General features: G+C 39.5%; 1 protein-coding gene across 4 annotated transcripts in view; it reads right to left on the bottom strand.

Moving 5' to 3' along the window:
- PITPNC1 (phosphatidylinositol transfer protein cytoplasmic 1) overlaps positions 1-27,388 on the bottom strand; it is a 75,129-nt gene extending 47,741 nt beyond the window's left edge. For 3 of the 4 annotated variants that reach the window (XR_005259334.1, XM_038156974.1, XM_038156976.1), the window contains exon 1: positions 27,258-27,382. Coding sequence is in view for 2 of the 4 variants with exons in the window: in XM_038156974.1 (XP_038012902.1) it covers positions 27,258-27,305 (48 nt within the window). In the remaining 2 variants the exon portion in view is untranslated. Of the gene's footprint in view, positions 1-27,257 lie in introns of all 4 variants that reach the window. The other variant, XM_038156975.1, reaches the window with a different exon arrangement.
- Positions 27,389-27,588: the final 200 nt, after the last annotated feature.

Below are 27,588 nucleotides of genomic sequence, written 5' to 3' on the forward strand. Positions count from 1 at the left end.
ATTTTGTTTGCTACTTACAGTGAAATAAAAATATATTCAGAGTCCAGAATATTTCATTTTATTATCAGAAATACTTCATCCTACTTTCTGATCTTCTAAAATAAAACTGACTTCCATTTAATTTTAAAAATGCACTTGTTTTTATTCCTGCATGCTGTAGATAAAAAGAATGTTATAAAGAATCCAGTGACTGCAAATAGTTGAGGTCACTCCTGCATCTCTGCATCTCACACAGGGATCAGGATGATGAAAATATTAAGGTTATCTGAAGTCATCTGATGGAAGGAAGCACACGAGAGCAATTGCATAAGAAGGAAATTAAGACATACTTTCCTCCCCAGATTTTTGAGATACACTGAAGTCTCAAAACTAACACTGAAAGAAGATATAATTTTTCCATTTTAGTTAATTAGAACAAACCTTTGATATTTGAGTACCTACTCTATATATCTGCAACAAAATCTCCCCATGCTGAAATGAATCACTACCATAGGAACTTATTACTTTTGTACCTATGCCTCTGTTACATGCATGAATCTGTAATAAATCTTGGGAGGACATTTAGGGGAGAAATCTGTTTGCTTGCTACTGACTTATGGAAAATCAAAACTGCAGCCAAACAAACTCTCGGGCAGGAACCTGGGTTTGGTGCAGAACAAAAAGCAGCTGTGACACCTGGGGGTGCACATCCTGGAGGTGTCAGGGTGCTTATGTGTTTGTCTAGAGTTAGAGGACACAACCTTTCATTTCAAACTTCTCCACCTTGAAGGGGCAAGTTCTCTGATGATGTACAGCTGAGCAGAATTGCTGCCTTCCAGCACTACGCAGAACAGAAGCCCTTACGTAAGTATAAGCAAAATTTCCAGGAAGGACCACATTCCTGACTGAAAAGCTTCCAGAGCAGACATTCTTTCCATACCACATGCAGACTAAAGGGAGGATGAAGGCAAAGAATTCCTGACAAGGGACTCTATAGGCTTAATTCAATTTTATCATAATCCAGGAATGTGAAGCTGTATGTTCTCCAGATGTTTTTGCCAGATGGGGCCACAGCATTAGGCATTGCAGCAGTGCTTATCTGGTTTTAGTGTTCTGTAAGGGAAGCCTAGAACATTACACAAACACAGCATCTCCTCAGGGACAGAACCTGGAAACAGTGCAGAGGGAGGTGCAGGAAATTAAAACCTGCAGATTCTAACCAGCACAGAAGAATGACATGGGTTCATCACACTTAGGAAGATTAGAGATGGTGATAATGTTTGGGTAAAATTGGATATAATTTCTCAAGCTTATACAACAAATATGTATCTCTGTATTCCACAGAGCAACCTGCAGTCTCATTATGCAGAGGCTGTAAGGCAAAACTGGCAATTTATCAGTGCAGATATCAGCATCTGAGAGAATCCAGTGGGACTAAGGGAGCCTTGACCACGCACCAGGGAACTAAAAAACTCTTCTAGGACAGGTATCCTTGCCTTACCCCTTTGGATACCAAAACCAGAAGTAATGATCAGCAGGAACAGCAGAGGAATGAGCAGCTCCTGGTTCTGTGCTGGACTGTGCATCCTTCTGAAGTAGCTTGTACACCACCAGTAACAGATGAATCATTTTCTCAGTATCTCTAAGTGGGAATATCTTTCTTTCCGCCATGAGAATTTTGTTTTGTGATATGGCCTTTGTGATATGGAAACTTCCAAGTACAAAGAAGTTTCCAAAAGGCCACTTCAGCTGGAACAGATCCTATTGAGTCCAATGGAAAGCCTCTCCTGTTGACTGCAGAGAGCTTTGTACGTAAGTGAACAAACAGCCTTCCTGCACTCCCTACTCCAGTTAACCACTTCCTCCTTAGCTAGAGCCAGCTGCGTCACTTGGAACCGATCCTCTGGGTATAAGAGTTCATGGTGTACTGCACCACCAGGGAAAGAGCTGAAAGCCATAACAACAAAATGTATAAATAGATAAGAATTCTGTATCGAGAACCTGGTTTTCCTCCTGCAGTCCCTCAGACCAGCACAGTGCTCTGAGACAGCCATGGGAGCACTGTTTACGTGAGTGCTGCAGGCTGGAATCTGCTAGGACACGTGGTTGAAATGGAAAACATGTAGCTCAAGGACTCAAAGTGCACATACCCTGTAAAAAGCTGGGTTTGGAAAAAGTCAGAGAATTAATGTAAAGCATTCTGCTGTAGACTTCAATAATTGACAAAACCCTAAACAAAAACCACACACAGACAAGCTGAACAAAAACCTCTCCTCACCAGTGTCTAAAAATACAGTTACAAAGAGATCATCACTTCCTTTCCTGCCACCCAGGGCCTTCTACTCCCCAAATGCTCCTGTCATTGGTTCAGACTCAGAGAGGAAGTGGTTGCTGCAGCAATGGAAACCCAATGAAAGCACTTTATCTCCTGTGTTTTTTATTTTTTTATAGCATGCAGAAAGACCAGACAGCAAGACCACAAACTTGTTGCATGGCAACACAGCTTGACCTTCTCTATTCCTTTCCATAAAAATAAAGAATTCAGACAAACTTAGAGAATTCTTTGACATATGCCATGTGCCTGTAAATTATTCCTTGGGAAACACAAAAAGGTATAATTACAGAAAAAAAGATGGAAGAAAATATTAAAACATTAATGAAACTCACAAAAAATGTCCATGCCCAAACAGGTCTCACAGGTTGGTCAGTAATCTAATTTCAGTCTAACATACTTTTAAATGCATGTGGTTCAATCAAACAGGTCTGCATTACTTTTAAGTTAAAACATTGCTTTTATAGTGGTTTCGATAATTTTTACTATTTTTACAGGCTTGTGATTGTGAAACATTTTTATGACAAAATTTTTTTAGTCTAAACACTTTATGAACTCTCAGCTTTGTTAACCAGATAATGCCATGCTTTAATGGGAACACTCAGGGATTTCTCCAGCAGCTCAAAGGCTGGGTAAACGCCAGTTGAGAATTTCCTCACTAACAAATCAAGTGCTCTTGTGGACAGTTTCTCAGATTTGTTTTAAATCTCTCTCCTTTATTTGAAAACTTTTGGGGTGGGAAGAGAGGGAGAGGATGTCACACTGCCAGGTGTTACCAAAACAGTGAAACCTCTAACATGTGGTATTTCATGCTGGGCCTGGGAGCTTGACTAGGAAGATTTTAGCAAAGTACTTCAGGGAACAGCTTTAGTGGGAGCTCATGGCAAACTGTTCCTGCAGGATTCACACTGTCACTTTCCAGACACTTGGTAATCTTTACAATATTCCATTCCTCTGTCTCTCACATTCATTCACAGAATGAATACATATAAGGAATGTTAATGGTTAATTATCCAACATGGAAAACGAAATTCTCTATTTCTCTTTTTCTTTTTTTCTGGTGGTTGTTTTGCCTTGTGCTCTGTATGGACTGCAGGGTTCTCCTGAGAGGCAGATAACCATCTGGGCACTCTGAATTCCTCACTGCCACGGCTGAGCTGTCTCCAGCACCTCAGACACAGAAATTAAAGCTACACAGTGGAACAGCAGAGCAGGGATATTCCTCAACTTCACCTTCCTTGATCCTCAGCATCTGATACACCTACATCCCAATCCTGGATTAGCAAAGCCACCACAGACAACCCGTCTAAGCAGTGCTTCTTTAATATTTTCTTCTATCCAGGCCATAGACAATAAGTTAAACCCAAGGAAATTATTGCATCTAATTCTACTCTTCGATTGAAAGGATGGTAATGAGCAGTTTGCTGCCTCAACTGGTCACAACTGTCACCGAGAGGCAGCCACCATTTTGGCTCTGTGGGAAGCTCACAGTGTCACTTCGGTTGGAGCCACGTGGTCACCTTGCTGTGAGCACAACTGCTGGCAAGTAGGGCAATATGAGGGAAGAATTCTGGCATTCCCAGTGGGATCCATCAATGCACAAGGTTTATGTATATATTCTACTATCTACTATATTCTTTAAACTCTGTATACTCTAGTTGACCATACTAAACCTGCCGTGTGCCCATTCTCCTGTGATTCTGAGTTAGCTCCACAGCCACCTGATATAATCTGGATCATCAATAACTCACACTAAATAAATAACACACAGAAATGAAGATACTTTAGAAAAGAGAAAGCACTCCAGGTGTTCAATAAAATAAAACAGATAATGCAGTGGTCTTAAGAATAATATTTAATGCAAAAAAAAAGGGGGCAGAAATGAAAAAATCAAAAGAAACTTTTTATTCCAATTTGTTTCTTAAAATTTAAATTGCAAAACCAGTAATTACTATTGAAAAAATATTTAAGGTATTTAAAGTGAGGCCTAAACACAGAAGAGAAGTTAATGTTGTAAAAAAAACTGGTTTAGGGCAAGGAAAGATGGAAGGTTGTATTCAGGGCTGCTGGATGACAAGCGCTTTCATGTCATTTTCCCATGGCACTTAGTGACATTAAAACTACAGAATCTGGCAAGCACGACTGATTATTGCTTTATTTTCTCATTCTCCCAATAATTTCTAACACACAAACACATAATGACCATCAGCAGAGAGTACAAAAGCTTAGATCCAACAACCAAACAGGGTTTCCAAAAGGGCAAACTGTGTGTTTCATTCAATTGGTTTTAGTGACGGGTCAAGGCTCTTCTTTCACAGCTCAGAGGATTCCCATTGCCCGGTTCTTCCTGAGCTACTGAGAACAAATAAAAGATTTGCATTCCAGCACCTGAATTACAGTGAGTAGAAGAAAGAAAATGAAGTGTGAGTTTCAGCCTTGGGTTCATACAATACTTCCTATATTACCTGTCGATGCTGCCTTCATGAAGGCCAGAAAATTCCACATGGAGCAAAACTGCATCACAGCTCCCCTCAAAAGTACAAATCCCAGCTCTCATTTCAGTCTTCTACCTTCCTCTATTTTTTTTTTTAATGGACAAAATAAGATAGATAGCACAAGGATGACTATGCAGCATTATGGATCATTATGGACCTGGCTCTTGGTGACCTCCTAACAAAATTCAGGAAACTGCTTGAGCAGCACCAAGCACAGGACTGGTAGAGAACACCCTGACCGCAGGTGACTCCCTGAAAGTCACTTCATTTTTGGTGCCAGAACTCACAAACTGGAGACTCAAACTCTCATGTAGCTGCCTTAACTTAGGAAGGCTCTTTTTCTTATAAATAGACCTTCCATTTTTCCTCTCAGACCTGATGTGTGCTACAGCGACACAAAATGCTGTTCTACAGTCAGAAGGTTTGAATTTGAGGCTTGCTATTTATATAGTTATTCCAGTCCTCAACTGTTCCACAAAGCCCTGACAGCCCCAGCTATTCAACAACTGACTTCCCTGACACAAAGACAGCCAGGATGGCTAAAGGTCATTCATATCAATAAATACCTATGAACAATCAAGTTTCTCTTTTTTTTTTTTAATCTGTGGACATGAAAGGATAATTCAGTAATTTCATTACAACAGGAAGATCAAACTAGCATTGGTTTTCCACTTACTATTGAAGGCAGTCTTGCAGGGCTGAAATATTACACTATCCCTTGCCATTCCATTTTTAGTCCCTTTTCTTTCCTGTCCTTTTCTATCCATTGGTGAGATTCATATCACAAAACTCTCAACCTTTACAAAATGGATGCTTTTATCTTTGCAGCTGAGGTGCCTGTGAAGTCAGAATGACGTGAAAGGTTTTCTGCATTTAGTACCTTTGCCACGTGAGTAACTGGCAGATGTCACTGTGGTGTCACTGTCCCATCTTTGTGAGGACACACATTTAGGGAAACAATGAAGCACAATATGCACTTTCACAAGTCTTGAAATGCAATCCTGAAGGGAAACTTGCAGAGACACGCTTGCCTCTCCACTCATCCACAGACCAAATGTTTCCTTAAGGCCATTTGAGTGACATTTCTTCTTCCAATGACGACAGAAGGAAAAAGTGACATTACATGAAGTCTCAGTTACCATTGCGTATCATCCTCAAAATGATTTTCTACACATCACAATGACTTTGTTGCAACTTTCTAAAATTGCAACTGCCCCTGCAAGAATTCAAAACTATGAACAAAAATGTGCTGCTTTAGAAATACAGTGAAAGATAGAAGAAATTCATCTCAGACAGTGTCCCAGAGAACACCATCAGCCTAAAGATTTGTATGAGTAGTTTTTAAGTGAGAAGCTCAAGGAAGTGGAACTGCCTTGAATTTTCTTGAAATGAAAGATTAGATGTGGTTTTGAAGGTTATATGAAAAAGATGCTGAAAGAAGATGAGTTTTAAGAGCTATCAAATAATTAACCCGTGAAACAAGATGAAAAAAAATAAAGAATAACACAGACATGGACTGCAGTGCAAGCTAAGCGTGGGCTGGCTTAGTTCAGCAGTTTGGTTGAACTGCTCTGTGCTCCCATGGTGAGATTGTTTCCAACACTCAGGTCAACCTTTGCAGGTAATCCAGGTGGAGATAACCAACCCAATACTGCCCTCAGGACTGTCCCTATTCTCTTAGCTCTCTCTTAGCTTTTCTTAACTATAGCTTCTGTTTCATTACTGGTTTTTGGGAACAAAAGATAAAGGACCTTATAACTGAAGCCAAATAACCATTCTCATCTCCTGCTGATCCGTATTTGACTTGACAACGGCCACTGTCTTGCTGAATCTGGCCTGAAATATCAAAAGCAGCTGGCAGTTTGACTTAATCCAGTCTTGCTCTGACAGTAATTCCAATGAAGGCACTTTAGTGCACGTGTTGTGTATTTACTAGCTGTCTGTTTATATTGCTAACAATGATGTTGATACTGCAGCAGGTTTTTGCCAGTTAAGTAAAACACAAGTTTATGTTATCATCAACTATTTCTTTTAACACTGGCATAATCAGTGTATTGAGTAAATATGTAGTGGCATTTTTCTGTTAACAGAATTGTATTTAAAATTCATGTTATCAGTAGCAGTAAGTGGTTCATGTAAATTAAAATGAACCACTTACATTGAAGAGATTTGTATCCTAAGTATGAGCAGAGAAAGTAACAGATGACCAGTCATTAACTGGCTAACAACTGCCAGTACAAGAGATTCTTCTCTTGCTGCTAAGAACTCCACTGAATTTTAATTGCATGATGTTTTACTGTGTCTACTTCAGGCTCAGAAAGCCACAATGAAAATGGCTCCGGAATGTTTCAGTTGCTGGTAAAAATAATAGCAATTATTAAATAAAAATGATTCATTGTATTGGAAATAAATGTCAGATTTTTTTTTCTTTGGAAGGCTCTTATGCCTACAGGGAGCTAGGAAAGGGATTTGAAATTCAACAGACATGTAGTCTTTGCATAAATACTTATGCATGAAAATCCCTTGGCTAAATAGAAACCTTTAAATTTAAGTCTTTGCAAATACAGCTCCATATTCTCAAAGAAGCTTTTTTAGGGTTTTCCAGAAGAATTATCAAAATACTCTGTTCTTATTGCACACTCACAGATCCTACTATATTTAGGATATATGTTTCTCATGTTCTTTATCACCGACTTATTTCTATTGCATATTCTCTTCTCTCATATGGCACTGTGTACATTCAAAATGCTCATTTTATCCATTACTTCCATTATCTCAAGTGCAGCAGCCTGTGCCATGCATCCCAAGGTTCCAGCACTGGTGATAAGAGCCAGCAGCTCACAGGAGGCGAGATGATCACACATCACATGATGGCCCTGCCCATGGCAAGGGGTGGGGACCAGACGACCTTTAAAGGTCCTTTCCAACCCAAACCATTCTGTGATTCTATGACAGTCAAGCTCTTTTTTTTCTCAGAAGTTTGCAATATGCACCAAGATAATTACAAAAAACCCCTCGGCTTAAGGAAATTTTACTCAGCTTGTAAAGCCAGGCAGTCAGGAGCTACAGAAAGGGATGGGTGTCTGATTGGAGCTAAATGCACTTGGGTACCTAAACACTGGCACAATTAAATAATCATGTACCACTTTTTCTCTCTATCCGAGGCAGTTGCATACTAATGTGGATGATTTTACGTAGGGCTTCTGCTCCATTTGCTGAAGTGCTGAAAAACACTCTGGGAAGGGCAAACAGTGCCAGCTCAAGGTCACATGAAGTGAGGACTCCACATGAGCGCGTATCCTCTGGGCATTGCCAGCACGAGGGCCCGGCCATGATGCAGAAGGATGAGGAATGATGACATTTAAGCACTGGAGGTAACACAAAACAAACCACTTAAACCCAAATTTTTCACAAGCAATTGCTATTCTCTTGTTTCTCGTCATCTGGGTACCCCACTTGACACAAGAGATCTGATTCACAGAAATTCTAAATATTTACCAGATTGCCAGCTGCTAAACACTATGAGAACTCTTTTTCCAATTCCACCCTGCAAAATAAAGCTCCAAAAGTTAAATACTCAAGAAAAGGTGAATATTTTTAACTATTGTCTCAATATAGACTTTCATCATCAGCAAAATTATAGAACCTGTTAATTTACAAAGTGTAATGAAAATAAATTGATTAATATTTAGTAAATATTCAGATGCTTCAGTGATAAGCATCACTCAAAACCATGGTGAACACTGGTTACAGTTTCAGAGATGTACGTTAGTGGAAAAAAAGACAAAAAAATTACACGGTGAAAACATGGTGTTCACACCAGCCACACCCAGTCTTTTCAGAAGCCATTTTATGGAAAATATATTCAAAAAGCAGGCAAGCCAAAATTTTATGGGCAACATTAATTTTGGCACCTCCTAATTCTAAGTGCCCTTGAATTCTTAAATAACAATTTTTTAATCAGTCTACATTGATACTGAAATTATAATTTCCCTGCTGTTTTGGAATCTCTGCAAAAGGATAGAGGCTACTGAAATCTTTGCAGACAGGTGAAAATGAAATGAGGTGGCTGTGAGCACAGAGTGGCAGCTTGGAGATGTGCTTTTTCCTGCTCGTGCTTTTTTTGTGGTTAAATAAAAGCACTCAGCTTTCAGTTCTTATCTCTTCAATGTGTTATATTCATGCTACAGGAAACAAACATCTGTATTTTGACCCTGTGGGTTTTTTTTTTTCCTGAAAACAAGACATTAATACAGGGTAGAGCAAGCAACAGCAAAACTTCATTTTTTAAATTGGAGAAGCAGCAAAATTAATTTTGAAAGCTTCTTCGTTCACAGCTGAAAGGCTTTGTACAAAACTTCATCCTGGAGTGATATTTTCAGCTGTAATATAGGGGTTAGTAATGGAAATGCTGACAGGCCCATAATTATGGAAGTGGAGCGGGCACCACTATAAAGTATATCAGATAGGCAACTGCTTAAATTCAGTACAAGGTATCAAAAGATGTTCCTGTCTGTCCTCATTAAAGCAGCACTTGAAATTCCTTTTAACCTCTGCGACCCAAACTATTAATTTGATGTTCATCAGGACACATACACCAGGATTAATACTTGCATGAATACACCTCATTTTGTGCTTCAAACTGAATTGCTGGATCATCCTAAATGGTTAAGCTCATAGAAACTGAAAAAATACGTGGCAAGGCTCAAATATTTTATTTTACAGGACACAAACTGATATAAAGTAACAGGAAAATGACACACACATTCCTGTGTTCTATAAGGATTTAAAGCTTCTCTTTAGATCCAGATAAGCAATGATATATTTGTGTGCAATTACACTGTGGGATGCTGAGGGGGAAAAAGTGCCATCACCTCTGTTCACTGGATCTTGTTTGACAGCCACCTCATTTACTGGCATGAAACTCTTGATGCCTACACAAATTCCATGCATGCAAAGGAAAGACAATCAAGGTCCAGGAAGGAGCTGGGTGAATAATATGCTTATAGCCTGTATAGATTTTAATTTATGTTGTTAATTCCAGCAAAAACATTCACTAAATTGGTAGCATGACTATAATGTGCACAGCATATTCTATTTCTGTAATGTATAAATTCTGGAGTATCATCTGACCGTTGTCTGCTGTAATAATGTTCTTTTCTTCAGTAGACACAAAGAGCAGCAGGAGGTTACCTTTGAATTATTTCCAACCATATACTCCATATCATGACTCCAACAAACTCCTATTTCCTTCTCTGCAATAAGGTGCATGAAAACTACAGAAAGAGTGAATTGACCTCTCTTGCATCTAGCCAGAAAATCAAATTTTCAGTGCCAGGTTCTTCTGAACAAGCCCTTTTTCAAGCATAAAGAAATAATTTTTTTAAAAAAGTATGTGTTGCATTCTGTACAAATCTAGGTCTACAGCTCTTATCAAGTGAAGTAAGGAATGTCACATTCCACAGAAGCTTGCCTCACTGGAAATGGGATTGATGGTGTTTTTGATGACTAGGTAGAGAAAGAAAACATCTCACTGAACAGAAAGTACTTTCCCATGGAAAGCTGGAATAGTACTATTTTGAGTAATGCCCTACTTAAGCACAGGGACACCCTCACTGTGTCACTCACACAAACGTGATTTGCATGTTTTGATGGTTTAAAACTCTGCCTCAGACTACAGCAATGCCTTCTACAAGATGATTCAGAAGATTATTATATTTGCATATTTCCCCCATTCCTGGCAGCAAAAGCTTCCACGGGCCATCAATTCCAGGACTGCAGCCACTACAGGAGAGCATGAGCAGCAAAACAAAAAGGTCCCAACGTCTGCTGATGTCATTCCTAATAAAATGTGGAGCACAACTGGGGCTGCCAGGATTCCTGCACTTGTAATCATGGGATGTTTCAATTTTCTGATCAGGAAAACATGTTTTCTCCTGGGGAGCACAGGATTTTAGATATCAACAGAGGACAATGCAATTTTGTAGTTCCAGAACAAGGAGCCACATGAGGATTTTTGATTATTAACTCTCTTGCTGAAGAAGATGAGGCAGCAAAGCAAGAAGTGCCAGAACAGAAAAATGTACTGGCTTACCAAGCCAGACTCATTCCTCCTAGATATCTACTGACCAGAAAAAACCTTGCTTCATCTTGTGCCCTTTTGCCTATATTATATATAATTTAGCTAATCATCAGGTTTACAATTTTATTAGGAGTCATTAGGAAACAGTTTAAATTTTCTAACATAATTTGGTCCTCTGGTAGCACAGTTTAAAGAACACAGAAATGTGAATGTCATATGCAAAAATGACTTGTGGTACTTTGTGGAGAATAAGACAAAGCACTTTATCTAAAGCCAGCAGAGTTCTACAGAGTGCAGTTCAGGACAGAATTGTCTTGCACATCACACACATGACACAGCTCCTCATTCAATGAATGCTGTCTCAGGTTCATATTTTTGCATTCTTAGTGCAAAAGAAGAGAAACTCACACTGGCTTCACTGTGCAGAAGTGGACCTGAGAAGGGCATTAATCTTGCTGAGCAGCATGTGTAGGAATGCTGTCAATTAATTACAAGCATATCAAATGCTTGACTGCAGATGGTGTACGAGGTGTGCTTTTCACGTACTGATTTACAGTCAGGGGGGAGGTTAGAGCGAAAATGTAACTACAAATCAAAGTTAAACAGGGACATAGAAATGGATCTCTCTTTTCAAGACAGTTCTATGTGTGCTGGGCATGAACCAGGGCTGTGGTGATGAAACAGCTTCAGGCCTGTGTTTGCTCCGGGCAGTGACAAAGTGGGGAATCACTCCTGGAGCACAGGACCCTGTTAGTTTAGATGCTGTGCATCCTACAAGAGCTAGGATCTAAAATAATGCAAATGTTAGCTCCTTTCAGAGATGAAACAATCAGAAGAGTTGCAGCTCCAAATAGAAACCAGGGAACATGACATCCTGCCAACCAGCACTTGGCAAAACAACTTCTAATATAATATGCAAATGCTGGTGCACTGATAAATATTACTTGCAAAAAATATTAATAAACTGCCTGAAATCCTAACTATTAGCATTACTGCTACCTCTGTGATTCTCTTTAAGAAACAGTCCCCAAATCGTTGATGATTTAAAGGAATAAGAAAAAAACAGTAATCAAAAATCCTCTATTGAAGTTTAGTGCTTACATGTAGTAAAGCAGATAGCCAAGGTAAAAAAAAATCTCAGTTATATTCTAAAGATTGCATCTTTGCATTTACAATTAATTCAGTATGTTGTGTTGGCATTAAATTATAATTCTATATTTTCACCAAGTAAGACAGGAGTTGTATTAATTTGCTTTTCATATGCTTTTCATTTGCTATCATCTATTCAATGTATTGAACAGAAAATTGAGAAAGAGAATATGAGAGTGGTTCCTATTACTCAAGAAAAAGAAAAAAAAGTGTGTGACTAGCACAGCTTGAATGCATAAACACAGAGTGAAATTTAAGACATCTTTAGTGAGGAGAAGTCATGTGTTCATCTGTGTTTAAAGAGGTCAGCAGGTACACAGCCAGAGCAGACCCAGTGGATAATGGGCAATTTAATATCAAAAGCCCATTTTGCCAAGGCCACAGAATCACAGAATATGCTCGGTTGGAAGGGACCCACCAGGATCATCAAGTCCAACTCAGCCCAGCACAGGCCATCCTCAAGAGTCACACCATGTGCCTGAGAGCACATTCCCCCATTTTCTAAAAGAAACAAATTTCCTATAAGGGAGGTCCTTGCATGGACAAATCATTGCTTACAAGGTGCAATTAAAAAGTGAAATAAATAGACAAATAATTTTTAACAGTGGAGAGAGGACTCCAGTTAACTCCCAGAGGAATTTGTGGTGGGTCTGAAACTGTTCCACTCATCATTAACGATGGTTGTAACAACTTAAGATAAGTTGAACTCAACAAAGATGGAAAGCTTCATTTGCAAAATTAACCTCCTACAAAGGATTTTAAAGCGGGAGTGGGAGGCATATTACAGAGAGTACAAAGAGAAAAGAAGGAGAGAACATAGAGGATACAGTTACAGTGATCACTTGCAGCCTGCAAGGCTCAGAGAGCAACTCTTGATTAGATGAAAAGCTCAGTAACTTTATCTCCTTGACCTTAGAGGGAATGAACACCTGGGACATCAAGCTTAAAATTCTTTAGCCCAAATTCACCACAGGGTCACCTCAGCACTGGAGATGGAAGAGTTCAGGGATGAAAACTTAGGCTTCACTGTGGTCTTCTACACACAGAGGAACCAAAGAGCTCCCAGTTTCCTGCTGGTTAGCCTGTGTCACACAGCTCTGGTACTGCTTCTGCTTCTGAAACAGAGAGGTACAGCTGAGCCCCAGGGCTGAGCAGTGTGAAATTACAGAGACACATCTCAGAAGGTCAGCTGAGAGGAAACCAAACCTCCCCTATTGGCAGTGCAGGAATATAAGGAATACAGGACATGAGCCTTCAATCCTGGGCGAGTTATTTCTCGTTCTGATGAAAATGCAATGCACATCCCAGTGCTATCCTATCTCAAGGTAATGATTAATTTGTGGAGTTGCACAGAGTCTGCCTGAAAAGGATCCCGTACTCAGGATGTCAGAATGGCTTTATGCCACCCACAGGTCTTTGCATTTTCATGACAGCCATTCCCCAAGCAGCTTCATTAGACAGATACGCTGAAACGCTGGCTTCTGTCAAGAAACCTTTCACAGAAGAGTTGGTATATTTTTTGAGTTTATAAAAATTGATAAAGATTAAACAGGAAAAAACCCCAGCAACTCGTTATTCCATCAGTATAAATGCAACATATGAAGAAATAATCAATCTTTGAAGCCTCAGAAACTGTTTTAAACTAGCATCAATATGCAGCTATGAGAAATAGTAAAAATAGTCTACAGATGCTCTACACCTTTTTGACTTTGATGATATAATTTTTCTTTCCCCGTTTTCTAGAATATCATAAGCAGATGCAGTGCACCAATTTGATACAGAAAGGACACAAGGAAACAAATTTTCTGACTTACAAAGCTGACTTACTGAGGTGAACTTTATGTGTCAACTTGCAAAGTTTGCTGTGCCTCCAAAACAGTTTTTGTTTAAATCTGACATATGCAAACAATTTGCACACATAAATCAGTGGAGTGATGAAATGTTGATAGAGCTAAAAGACCTTTTGCTTTGAAACTCTTGACTGGAGGAGTCAAAAGTCCAACAGTAAAAGAAGGATTTGCAAGATAAGACAGGCAAAAATGTTCCTCAACAGCTCTGTCATTATTTTTATGTCAGTGATTGCATGATAAAATATTTTACCAACAAATCTATTTCTTTTCCTACATGGTTTCCTTATATTTCCAGTTTCCAAAAAATGGAAAATACTTTTAAATGTCACCTGATGGAGCAAGTGAATTCTATTGCTTTAAACCATATTATTTAAATTCCTTTCTCTGAAAAAATGCATTCTGTGTCTTTCCTTTCCCCCTTACTTTTCACTTCTTTTCTTTTAACTGACAAAATGGGTAAAAAATGTTTTAAACCAAAAGCATTTTCACTGCAGTGTAACCTGTATTTAAAAAGCAAGATACCAGAGAAATGAACACTCGGCGCAGGAGCAGGGAGTATCAGGAGCCACCCTTCAACACCAAGATAAAAATTCATGCTACAATTTCACACAGAGAATCGTGACTGTTAAGAATGAATATTCATAGGTAACTGCTTGAGAAAAGTGTGGAATAACCTGATATAAACTCAACAAAATGAAGCCTGGTAAAGCACAGTGGCAAAGCTCTCAGAAACTTCAAGACTAAATTCTGGCTTGTGGCTGATGAAGACCTTGCTGAAGCAGCAGCTTGACTCCAGACTTGCTCTTGTGCCCACACAGGTAACACTGGAGAGAAGAGGGAGGTGGTTATTTCCCAGGTCAATATCGATTTAGATGAGGTATAGTCAGCTCCAAGGCACAGGTGTACACAAGAACTCTAGGACTTTGAAACTTAGTACCAGCACCAAAAGAAAGGAGAGGTCCTACATCTCCAAAAAGAGGTGAAGGGACAGCTGAACTGGGAAAACTCAGAGAGGCCAAGAAAAACTCCAACTGGAGACTGAATTTCCATTAGATCTGTGAATCCAAGACATGGTCCTTAAAACACATGATCTACTAATCTACATTAATCACCTTCAGCAATGCTTTATTTCCTTTGATCAAAACCATCTTGCAAACTCAATTTTTTTTTCCTTGACTCACTGTTCTTGTCAAAGGTTTGAATTGGCTACAATGCTGAGTTCTCTCCTTCCCTTGCCATTAAATATGCATGAATACTTCAAAGCCTAAAGCTTTACTGCGCACTTACTGTTACATGGAAGTTTGTGAGTGGCCCTGGGGAATGTCTGTAACAATAAACTCAATCAAGTGCTACCTATAACATAAGCCTGAAGTAGCCCACTTAATTTGCAAGTCTAACTTCCAAAATTGTGGAAAAGGCCTGCAAACAAAGATGTTAAGTATAACAACCCATGGAAAGGAATGCAATTGCTGTGAGCTTGTAAAAGGCCTTAAGGACCTCCTTGCAAAGCTTTAGGACAGTCTCTGACTCTTGGTCTTGTGTACAAAGCAAGTGACACTGGCTTAAACAACATGGACATTTCCAGCCAATGTAAACCAGCTCAAAAACCAAAATATGACAAAACATACCATCCATGAAAGCTATTTTGTTTGGCTTTGCTTTACAAAATGGTAAATTGTGAAAGGAAAATTGATAAACAAGAAACAACCCTGAACTGAGTTAAAGAGAAAACTCTTGTGTATGCACACATCTTCTGCTCCTGAAAATTCATTTTATATTCTATAGCTATAGAAAAAATTGGAGGATCCAATTAACCAAACTTAATAAAGACCAAAGTCTGACAGCTGCTTCTAAAAACGGCACAAAAATCCTCAACAGGAGACTGCTGTGCAGAACTCAGGCAGCAAGCTCCACGCTGCACTTCACTGCTCACACAATTGCACCAATTAGGCATCCTTGGTATGGGTCTATTAACACATATTTTATAAATGCCTTTGATAATAACCACACTATCCTGACTGAAGTATTTGCACCTGGTTACTTTATACTCCTGGGCATATTGCTTTTTGCAGTAAATACAGAGCGTGAAATTATTTTGAATTATTTAATTTTCACATGTTAAAATATTTTAGGGAGAAAAATCTACAACACCTTTTCCTCCCCACCTAAATGTTAAGAGTAATTTAGGATAGTATCTGTGTGCTTCTGTCTTTTTACTCTGAATAATGGAAAAATATGTACCTATTCACATGTGCAAACATGTATTTATATATTATGTGATTAATGTATTATGTATTGTAGATATACCATTTAACTGATTCTGTTGGAGTTGACAAAATTTAATCAAAAGCTATTCATATGGTCATGAGAGGGGGATGCTTTGAATAGTTGTGATAGTAGGATGTGTCTTGCCCACATGGATAATGTGGAAAACTTTGGTGGAAAACAGAAGGAAATGAAGAGTTGAGATGAGGTAAAGGGCTAATGTGTGGAGATCACCAGCAAACAGCAATGGCTGCTCCTCAGATGCTGGTCAGGAAGCTGAGCTTTACCCAGAGCTTTGCTCAGTCCCCAGGGCGAGGATGAGACAGAGACTTGTCCCCGTGCACCAGAGCAGCTCCTTCCCTCCTGCAGAACATTTCCTTCTCAAGTGGAGGATGCTCATTGATGGCCACTGACATTCCTTGGCCTGTCACAAGACAAATCACTCATGTTGTTTACTCCAGTCCTGGCCACTGAAGACAAACTGGCATGTCTGAAAATGTCTTGGCAAAGAGGCAGGAGTAGAGGTATCTACATTTAACTTGTAATATGCTTGCAGCATGATTAAATAAAAACATAACCACCTGTTACCCTTAATTCAGTGGGAGTATCAATTTTCAATTATAGCATTTACTATCCACCCTCAAGTATGGCAAGGAACACCATGGCAACATAAACACAGTCGTGGCTGCTTGAGAAAGTTAAATTATAAATAGCAATGTATAGCCCATGAGGTCCTGGAAATAAACTAACTAATCCATAGGCATTTGTTACTATGACATAACATTTCCACTCAAATGCTGTTTGCCTCATCTCAAACTCCCTCAGAACGGATTTAGAAGTTTGGCATCACTTGACTCCAAGCAAGTTCAAGTTCAGACATGAAAAAAAAGCAGAGATAGTGGAGAAAAGAAGCTACAGCAGAACAGGGGAGAACAAATTAACAACAAAAACAACAAAATCCCTATTTAGGCTTTATTCTGTTTCCACTGAAGTTAATGGGGGAAAAAATCCCAACATATCCCAAATGCATAACAGAATCCCCTTAATATAGACAAACATCTTTTTATACTGAATCATCCCTGAGGAGAAAAAAAGAAAAAAGAAACAAAGAAAAAGAAACAAAAAAAAAATGGGCTTAACTGAATAGCAAACCGTTTAGAAATGCAAATAAACTTAGTAACCCTTTTAAGACACTGGAGAAATTTTGGAACTTGGTGCTCACTTTAGCTTCATTCTGGGAGAAAGGGCCATGGTAGCTGCGGGAGCACAGGGATTCAACCGAGCCCAGCACTCAAGAGGGAGCTGAATTATCAATTGTTCCAGGCTGCTGGGCAGTTCCTTATTCCCTGCAAAGCCCAGGCCAAGCAAGAGCAGCAGCTTTTTGCCAGCTGGCCGCACGCCTGCTGGGGCTGGAGAGGCTTCCTCTCTTCCAAGGGACCAAGGGCTCGAAGTGGGAGAAAGGAGAGGAAATCAAAGGCTCTGTAAAACTAGGACTGAACGTTGAGAGCAAAGAGGTAACTGAGAAGTCTGTGGTGAGAGGACAGCAAGAATTTCACTTAATGTAGGCTCACAGACATTATAGAGTTTTGAAACAAATCTGGGGCCTTAATCTAAGCAGGTGAAAATGTTATTTAGGTTAGTCAAGAATAATAAAGATTCAGAGACATCAGCTTGGTCTCTTTCTTGTTCAGAACAACAGATTTGAGAAATTTACAGTTTATTTTAGTTTACAGCCATTGGTTAAAGTCCATTTTTGATCAGACTGATAAAGTCTGTAATGGATCTCCTGAGGTCGATGGAATTATTTCAGATTTACACCATGCAATTAAAATGGAATTTAAATTTTCAACATTTCTGTTCTAAAAATATGCTGTGTTTTATCACACATATTTGGTGAAATCCTGGTCTCTCTGACACCAGTGGCAGCACTCATTGGTGTTACTACGGTCTCATTTTCACTGAGTGTTTTTCCATTCACACAGAGTGAAGAAAAATAAAAGCTGTCCCACTGAAGGAAGATTTAAATCAATTTTATATCAAGTCTGTGGGATAAAAGAAGCAGGTAGGTTATTTAAGACTGTAATTATGTGTGTATTTAATGTGCTCCATTTGGCTTATAGCAAGTCATTGTACAATTAATTCATTAAATCTAGAGGTCAGCTAATTTGCACTTTTGAAGAAAACCTGACAAAATCAGAGATTTTGTCAAGCATCTGGATAAATTTGTCAAGCATTTTTCAGAAGATAAGATTATACATACTAGGACCAGTATTCAAATGGACCTAACAAGTGAGACTGTTTAAAAACATCCACGTATGACCAGGAGAGATCCAAGCTTGGCACGGGTAAGAACTTCAATAGAATTATCATTGTCTTTACCTTTCTGATAAAGACAATTTTTTAGTTCATGGTAGACTTCTGTATTTTGACAACCTTTCAAGCAAGATGGTGCCACTAGCACAAAAGCTTATTTTAATAACTTTTATATCAAAGGAGAGCAAAAACCTGAAAATATATTAAAAATTAGTTGTGTTTGTCATCAGTGGCTGATTGTTAATTGAGCACTTGAGCAACAGTGTGTGTCACACTGGAGTGTCATTATCACACAATTATTTTGTCATGCATTGTAATAACATTTTTACAGAAAAAAACCTGAACACAGTCATTAATTGGTCAACACATTAAACCTAAGATGTCATGAAGTGTGAAATGGAAAATAGGGCATTCTCAGCATGCTCACAGCAAACAATTCCCACAGAGTCTAAGTATTCCTAAATCACTTGGGCAAGACTAATCTTAGAACAGACACGTAAAAACTCCTAAAAAAAGACCATGATTTTTCTGGAGAGCATATGAAGAAGCCTTTTACTAAATCCACAAACATTCATGTCCTGTGACTCACATGACTCCTGGTGCTTTAAATTAAGTGTGTGTGCAAGTTATGGATGTGCTGGAGCTTGGAGAGTGCACAGCAAAACCAGCTTTGGAACTGCAAAAGTACAAAACCAATAGATCCCAAGACTGCTTCAGCATTTTCTAACCACAAACAAGAAAAAGATGGAAGATGCATTTTTTTTCCCCCAAAAAGAGCCATTAAAATGTCATTCCTACAATTTAGCACCCTGCATTGTACTTTAGAAAATTTAAAATAGCACTTTGATACATATCCAAGGATTCAAAATTGGCTGATCACTTATAACCAAAATTGGAAAGAAATGATGAACTTAGAAGGAAATAAACAAGACTAAGCCTAGACTAAAAGCATTATATATAAACAGGTGAAGTTCAAGTCTGGTTTCTTCCACCTACAGAGTGTAAATCCATCTGTTAATCCAACTTGAAATCTAAATTACCTTTTCTTCACTTCTTTTTTAAACACAGTCAATAATCCTGGGGAGCACCTTCCTCCTTGCTTTTTAGATGCCTGCAGACACTGGCAATTACTTAAATACATGCACAACATCCCTACAGAGAGTTCTTCAGGCTGCACTGGAGGGCTCTCATAGCAAATTTGCATGAAATGTCATTATTTGCTTTATTTGGGTATAAAGTCTCACTAAATCTAGTGCTGATCATGATAGATGCTCTATAAACCAATGACAATAGAGATAAATATAAGGAAAATTATAATTCTGTGAAAAAAAAATTAAATTCCAAGTAAGTTTTCTATTGACAAGGATACAAAGGATTATTCCTTACCCTCAATGACTGAGAATATTCCAGGGCTTGCATGTGTGTGTTATCCATCCCTACCCTCAGAGTATATAATGGTTGCTTGTGTGTTAGGTTGGACAGCCAAAATGCAAAGCCTGAGTGGATTTTAGCATCCACAACTGACTTGCTTCTATAAGAACAGCCTGAGGAACACATTTGTCAGCTCACCAGTCACACAGAAGAATTTAGTGAATGAATTATTGTTATAAACTATGGATTTTCCATTATCTGACCAGGCAGCCTTTTGTACCCGAGAACACAATCTCTAACAGATTTTAACAATGCAAATGCCTATCAGAATCAAATGAATACTCATGAAGCAAAATATAATTTGTAAACTTTCCTAATTAGTACAAAAGTCTTTGTCTTTCTCTAATCTAAAGGGCTTTACAGACTTTCAGAGCTAATAATTACCTGAATTTTTTATAATATATGCAGTCAAGCACATGAAAATCTGTATAGTTATATTATTTCTATATAGTTCTATTAGAAATATATTATTATATGCTTTTATATATCAGTTATTATTATAGTTATATATTTATATTATTTCTAACCTGAAAAGTATGAAGAATGAAGAAATCAAACAGAGTGGACTATGGGAAAATGTATTTGATATATCAGAGCTATCAAACTTCAAGACACCAATATTGACATCTACATTCATTATTAGGTACATAAACAGAAGTTGTCAGAATTTCAAAAGTCCTGATCATTCAACATTAACACCAACTCTTACAAGAACTTCATGTTCTCAGCAAGACAAAGTCCACCCCAAAATAAAAAAAAAAAAAAACAACAGAAAACTCTAAGTTTTAAAAGCCAGTATTGACATTCTGTGCTTTCCTCTCCCTGTTCTTTTGTTTCCAAACCTACATTATGCTTCAAAAACAAACACAGCTCATGGAGTTCTTGATAGCATCAAGGCTCTGTAGAGTGCTTTAGCTACAAAATGTCCTAAAGCACCAACAGGCTGCATTTGCTTTTGTGGGAAATGCAAAACTGGGCCTGTACTTTGCTAACAAAGCCCTCAAATCAAATGTGTGGTATTTTTCTCTCTCTGTATATATACAGACACACACACACATATATATATATGTGTGTATATATATATATATATATATATATATATATATATATATATATACACCTTGGAGAAAACAAGTGTTGACAAGGAAAGACAGAACAAGAGAGATGGAGAGATGGATGTCAAAGTCTGGTGTCCTTGGGTAATATATAATCATTTCCACTGAAAGATTTTTTTTAATGATTTACACTGAAGTCTGCAGAACAAAGTTTGTCTTGTTTCTTTCAGAGTTATACTGAAATGTGCAAACAGGAGTAAGGGGGAAAACTGCATATTTTTGGATTTCTATTTGCAGTGGAAGTCAGTGAAGGTTTGACATCTGCTCTGCATTGCTGTACCTTTACAGCTGACCACAACTAATGTAAGAAGGCCAAACCAAAGCAAGGTGTTTATTTTTTCCTGTGCTAAAAACCAGCCCTCACTTTCATCTGTTCCTTCTTTCAGCTAGACTGTGGACCCAAAGAAAATCAAATAGGTATTCTTCCTTGGTGCTAAGAGTTAACTTCTGGTGCTTTCTCTCCTTTATCTGTTACAGTGATTCTCCCCAGGCCATAAGATTTAAGGTGAATTTAAGGTCACACTGTGTGCAGCAAAGGCCTTGTGAGGAGAGTAGACATGACCACCCACCAAAGACCACGTCCAACCCCTTTGCTGACAAGAGACATATAGAAGGAGTTCTTTTAAAGGGTAAAAATATGCTCAGAATGGTGTAAAGAGGTTTTCTAGCTCAATAATTAACTCTGAATCCTCCTCAGACAAATGTGTCAGGGCCTCCACTGCAAAGGCAGGTAAGGCTGCTGATGTTCTCAGAAGGCATCTCCTGGCAGAATGATTAACTACAGCAAAAAGCCCTTTATGTTTCACAGCATTCAGGATATTGGAAAGGAATTGGTGTGAGATGCATTAGAGCTGTTGATAGCTTAAATTAAAATAGCACAATAAGCCTCTGTTTTTGCTGGGCAACCTCAGCTCAAAAATGCCAGATAAACATTTTCTACAGAGGTCATGGACATGACACGGTCCAACTGTAATTTCATTGACAAGTAATTAAAAGAAATAAAATTTGATAAGATGACTTCAGCTTAAGTTTGTTTATAGTCCCCTTGCTTATGACCAACATACTGCTTTTACAAGTGTCCCATACATTTATATATTCCTGAAAATATGTTCTGTGGCTATGGTTGGGAAATTAAGAAAATGGACAAAGTTGACCATTATTGAATCTGTTTGCAGGATGAGTAGATGTAGTTTGCCCTGCAGCAGATCAATGTATTTAAGAAAAAAATTATTTTACACTTTATACCCAACTAAAGGCTTTGTTGTACTACATACATATAGGTATGTCCAAATATTGTAACACCTGCTGACTCTCAGGGCATAACAACCCTTTCTCACATACTTTCAGTGAGCATAAATCTGTCTGAATAAAACATGTTATAACATGTACCCTTTGTACACAAAATGGGAGACTATGAAATCTTCTAAAGAAGAAGTGTACACAGGATTCAGAGGATACAAATGCTGTTTACACAGATGTTGTTGAAATAATTTTATGTAAATAATCCACACTGGGAGAATTCATCATGTTTGAAACAAGAACTGAACAATGGATATTTTTATAAAGCAGCAAGGATAACACCTCTAAAACCAGAATTTGTTAATGCTGAAAGGACTTTTTGTTGAAAAAGCATGATCTGCATTTACAGACATTTTGCAGGTCTCTGCTTGTTTGTATTCATGACAATACAGCTGCTCCTCCACACCTCATGCAGGCAGTGCTCCCCACAGATTCAACTTGACTTTTATTTAAAACACAGAGTGGGAGTGATTCCACCAGCCTCAGCAGAGATAATCTAGGCTGAAAGAATGAACAAAGGAAAGACAAACCTGTCAGGACTTTAGGTACTGACCATGCACATACGGTTTTCAAAACCAACAGACACCTTAATGGTCATCCCTGTTTCCAAGGTAAAAAACCCTATGACTCCTTTAGTTAGTAGTTTATTTGATGCTCAGCTTTCAAATTTACACAACCCAGCTTCACATCACTCATAGCATTTTGTAGCAGTAACAGCTCAATTTTCAACAGGATCCAGCAAAAATGTCTTTCCATCTATTTCCCTAAAGAATAACCACTTTCCTCACAAAACAAGAATTTCTCTATACTTTGCCTCTTCCAGAAGAGTTCAGTACCACACTAACCTATCACATTTGGTTTACATTTTCAGATATAGATATCACAAACCCATGTAACCCTTCCTTTGAAAAATTGTGGAATTCTGTGGAATTCTGATTGCAATGAGCTCCAAGCCTGAGAATTTTTTAGCATCTCTGCTCTTTTCAATTGCTTGGTGTTCTTTTCACTTCCTTGGGAATGTGGGTTTTTTTACTGATGATATTTAAAACCCACAATGCAGCCTATTATACTATTCTCTCATATGATGTAACAAGCTATTTGTAAGAATGAACTAACACATGAAAATGCAAGGGGAAAAATAACCAAGCAGCAGGCTTATTTATTAATTGCAGCTGGAATGAAGACTGGTAACATATCCTGTGGAATTCCTGGAACAGATTTTACTCGCTTTATGTACTAATGCAAGGAAAGGGCTTTTTCTAATTTATAAGGTCTCAGTGTTAACAAATAGATTGAATTTGCCAAAAGTACCATAAATGAGGTAAAGAATGACTTCTCATTGACAATCATATTGGTTTTGTCAACCAACAGTCCCATCCTGACCTTATTTGCAAAATTCTTACAGCAGATGTTATTGTTTTGCTTAGCAGTCAACACGGTGCATCCTTTCTCAAAATATTTTAAAGCTGATCAGGCAGCTTGTGACTATGCACACGTAAGAGACCTAAACTGCTGTCAAAACTTCAATTTACTGAGGAAGGCTCAGCTTTGAATAAGAACTGTAGTGTGGTGCCACTGCACCTCAGCAAGAACTCTTGGAACAGCCCATCTTTCCTGGTGCTCATGGACAAGGAACAAATATGCATCTCCAGCTCCTGTATCCTGGCTCAGAATACATCACAACAGTTCAGTCTGTGGCAAACAGCATTTCCTAGGAGATGTTTTCTTTGCAAGAAAGCATCTGGCCTCCAAGCAGACAGGTAGATAAACAAACCTCCTATAAATATTTGGGTATCTTATCTAATAAGGGCATCAAGGAAAGAACGCCTCAGGAACAGGATCTGCAGTAGCTAATGAAGGAATTTCCTATCCACAACAGTGCCAGAAACTCTTTAAACCTGGAGAGAGTGCTGCTGTTACACTGACATCTATCAGTTTTTAACTCTTCTCTAGAGATAATTTTAGGTTGTGATAGTCAGCCAGAGCAGCACAAACTCCTCCACTGCTGCCTGCACAAGTATTTACATGTGAGGTCACGACTTCAGTTACTTGCCTGGACATTACACAACACTTTACTGCACATTTTTTCACATCACACACAAAATCTGACTAGAGAAGATTGGATACAGGTGCTTGGCTGACAGAGCTCACACTTCATCTTCCTGCCTGTTCCAGATTATGTTCACAGGAATGATACAGAGACCACTCTGGTGTTGGTGACACCACCACAAATTAAGGACGTCCTTCTTTCTCATTCATGTTGTGAGACTTCTATGGATGGCTAACTGGCAAGGCAGTGCTAAAATAGAAATCTGCTCTAGGAAGTGCTTTTGGATGTATGTATAAAGTGCACAGGCTGAAAGGCAGAACATCCAAACAGCAGAAAAAACAGAGTTTATTAAATCTACATAAGAAAACAGCACAAAAAGGGAAGCCATGCTGTTGTATAGGAAAAAACTGCATTTTTCCCACACCTGTTGAGACAGGACCTCAAAAACTCTTGGGTGCTTAACTGCCAGTGGTGTCCATGCAGGTCAGGTAGCAAGTGCCACTGCACATCAGAGCCCAGCATCCCGACTCTGCAGGAAATTGCAGCTCCTGTGGAATCCGCCTTTCCCTCTGAGCCCACTGAACCTGAGAGTGACTTTGCACCCTGCAGAAGGCAGTTTGGGCCTCTTGGAACCAAAATGCTTTTGCCTTTTGAAGGGTGAGCATTGCCCCATGGTGTTCTCCTGACAACTGCACAATGAAGCACCTTGTTCCACACAGATGGCAAAAAATCTCACTGTGTTGGTAGTTAATGGGCAACTGGGGTTAAAAATAAGATAACACCACCTTCCTGAGACTGCAAGAAATGTCACCAAGATGAACCACTATGAGAAATACAGTGTGGGACTTCTTTAGTGTGCAAATACTGTAAGAAAGATATTTGCTAATTTCAACATTTTGTCCTGGTTCATTTTATAATAATTAAATTGATGCTAAACATCAGACATGTTCTAGGTTCCTCATTCAGCTACTGTGCTTGGACTAAATAATGGATGATTCAACATAAGAGAAATAACAAAATTGAGTATCTTTACTAATTCTCTTAACATTCTAGAGAAAAAATTACATTCAACATTGCCTTCTGCCTCATCATGAATCAACCATTCCTGTTTTGGAAGATTTTTGAACTTTTCTGCATCTGGAAATCTTGTTTAACAATAATGTTTCAAAATAAATTAGATCTGCTCCCTTCTGATGATGTAATGAACTGTTATTAACTAAGTGTGGTAGTCTAAGGACATCAGGAACTGGCTTGGAAAAAATGTTGTCTACATTAGAGTAATGCAATAAACAAAGAAAATTATGTATTAAAAGAAAAATGCCATTCAATATCACAGCATATGATACAACTTGGATGGAAACATGCTAGAATTAAACCTATGTCTATGGAACTTCATGTATATGGTGGTTTCAGCTCCTGCTCCCAGCAAAAGGAATTTCCTGAGCAGCCTGAAGTAAATATTTGGCAGCTCCAATTCTGAGTTTTAGAGAACTGTTAATTTGCCAGATCTGAAGATACGGACAAAAAAACCATTGAGACGACTACGCGGTCACATCCGCGAGGATTTCTGCACACATATTGCAAAAAATAAAACTGTGCGGCAAAACACTCGCCTGGATGGAGCCAAAAAACAAATGTGTACATTAATTAGCTAATTAATGAGCAAATTGGGGCGCTCCGCCCGGGACCCTCGGCTGGGACCCTCCAGCGGGGCCGAAGCTGGGCCGTGGCACGGTCGGAGCGGGGCCGTGGCACGGTCGGAGCGGGGCCGTGGCGGGGCCGTGGCAGGGTCGGAGCGGGGCCGTGGCACGGTCGGAGCGGGGCCGTGACGGGGCCGTGACGGGGCCGTGGCAGGGTCGGAGCGGGGCCGGAGCGGGGCCGTGGCGGGGCCGTGACGGGGCCGTGGCAGGGTCGGAGCGGGGCCGTGGCGGGGCCGTGGCACGGTCGGAGCGGGGCCGTGGCACGGCCGGAGCAGGGCCGTGGCGGGGCCGTGGCACGGCCGGAGCGGGGCCGGAGCGGGGCCGTGGCACGGTCGGAGCGGGGCCGGAGCGGGGCTGGAGCGGGCGCCCCCTGGCGGCCCCACCGCCGCCCCCGGAACCGGCGGAACTTTGCGCGCAACTCAGCGCAAAATGCGCGCTCAGAGAGGACTCGCTCCCATCCGCGATGCCCAGAAATGGCCAAATAAGACAACACCGAGGTTTTTTTTTGTACTTGCAGGACATGAAACCATGAAGCACCACCTCCTTTCCAAACGCCATCAGGCCTTTGGGCACCTAATTGCACCCACAAACATTCCATGAGCACCAGTAACACCAGAGCACGTGTACTCCGTGTAGGTATTACTGTCTTAATTAAAACAGTGAGCAGGTGAGATGCCTGCAGATAAATAAAAACATAATGTTCCTAACACAGAGTTCAGAACACCGACAAAGAGCTGTTTGACTTTCAGTGACTTCTTTAAATGACAACAAAGTTTTACTAATAAATGATCACCTCTCTACCTGTGCTGGAGTTTCAGGCCATGTTCAGCTGCGAGGGTATTTTAAGCAAAGGTGAAATATGTTTAGAATCTGGGTTTTGGACGCTTTATCAGATAGAAATTTCAGCATAAAACATTCCCTTGCAAATATGCATGAAATTCCTCTGAAAAGTCTGGTCGGAAAATCTTTATAATCAATATTTTGATGACACAATGCTTTTGGTACACTTAAGTTACCTTCGTTCCTGCAGGATTCCTATATTTTCCAATAAAAACATTCCTCTCTAACCAGTCATCTCCGACTAAGTTCATTACACGAAGAAAAAAATATTCAGCAAAACAAATATAACCTCAATTCGCCTTGCAAGAGAAAAGGCTCGGTAAGGAACAGCCTCTCCGGTACGAGCGCGGATCTTACCTCTTCAACTGTCAGAGGCATACAGATCCGGTACTCCTTCATGAGCATATTCCTGCTGCTCAGTGCGGACCGGCGAACTGGGAGAAAAGTGGTGATTTCTGCACAGAGATCACGACGGAAACCAAACACGGGGGGAAAGAATTAAGCCTCTTTTCTCTGTGCCCGTTTGACAATGCGTCCACAAGACAGTAATGCAACCATCCAGGAAGGCTGACCCAGCAAGAAGAGAAACCACCACAACCGCTTCTTTCTCCCAGTTCTTCCTCCTTCACACTGCGATCATGGGAATCTCACAGACGCTCGCACCGAGATACGCTACAAAGTCTCAAAC

This window comes from Motacilla alba, chromosome 18 (genome assembly GCF_015832195.1).
Source record: "Motacilla alba alba isolate MOTALB_02 chromosome 18, Motacilla_alba_V1.0_pri, whole genome shotgun sequence".
NCBI classification, from domain to species: Eukaryota; Metazoa; Chordata; class Aves; order Passeriformes; family Motacillidae; genus Motacilla; species Motacilla alba.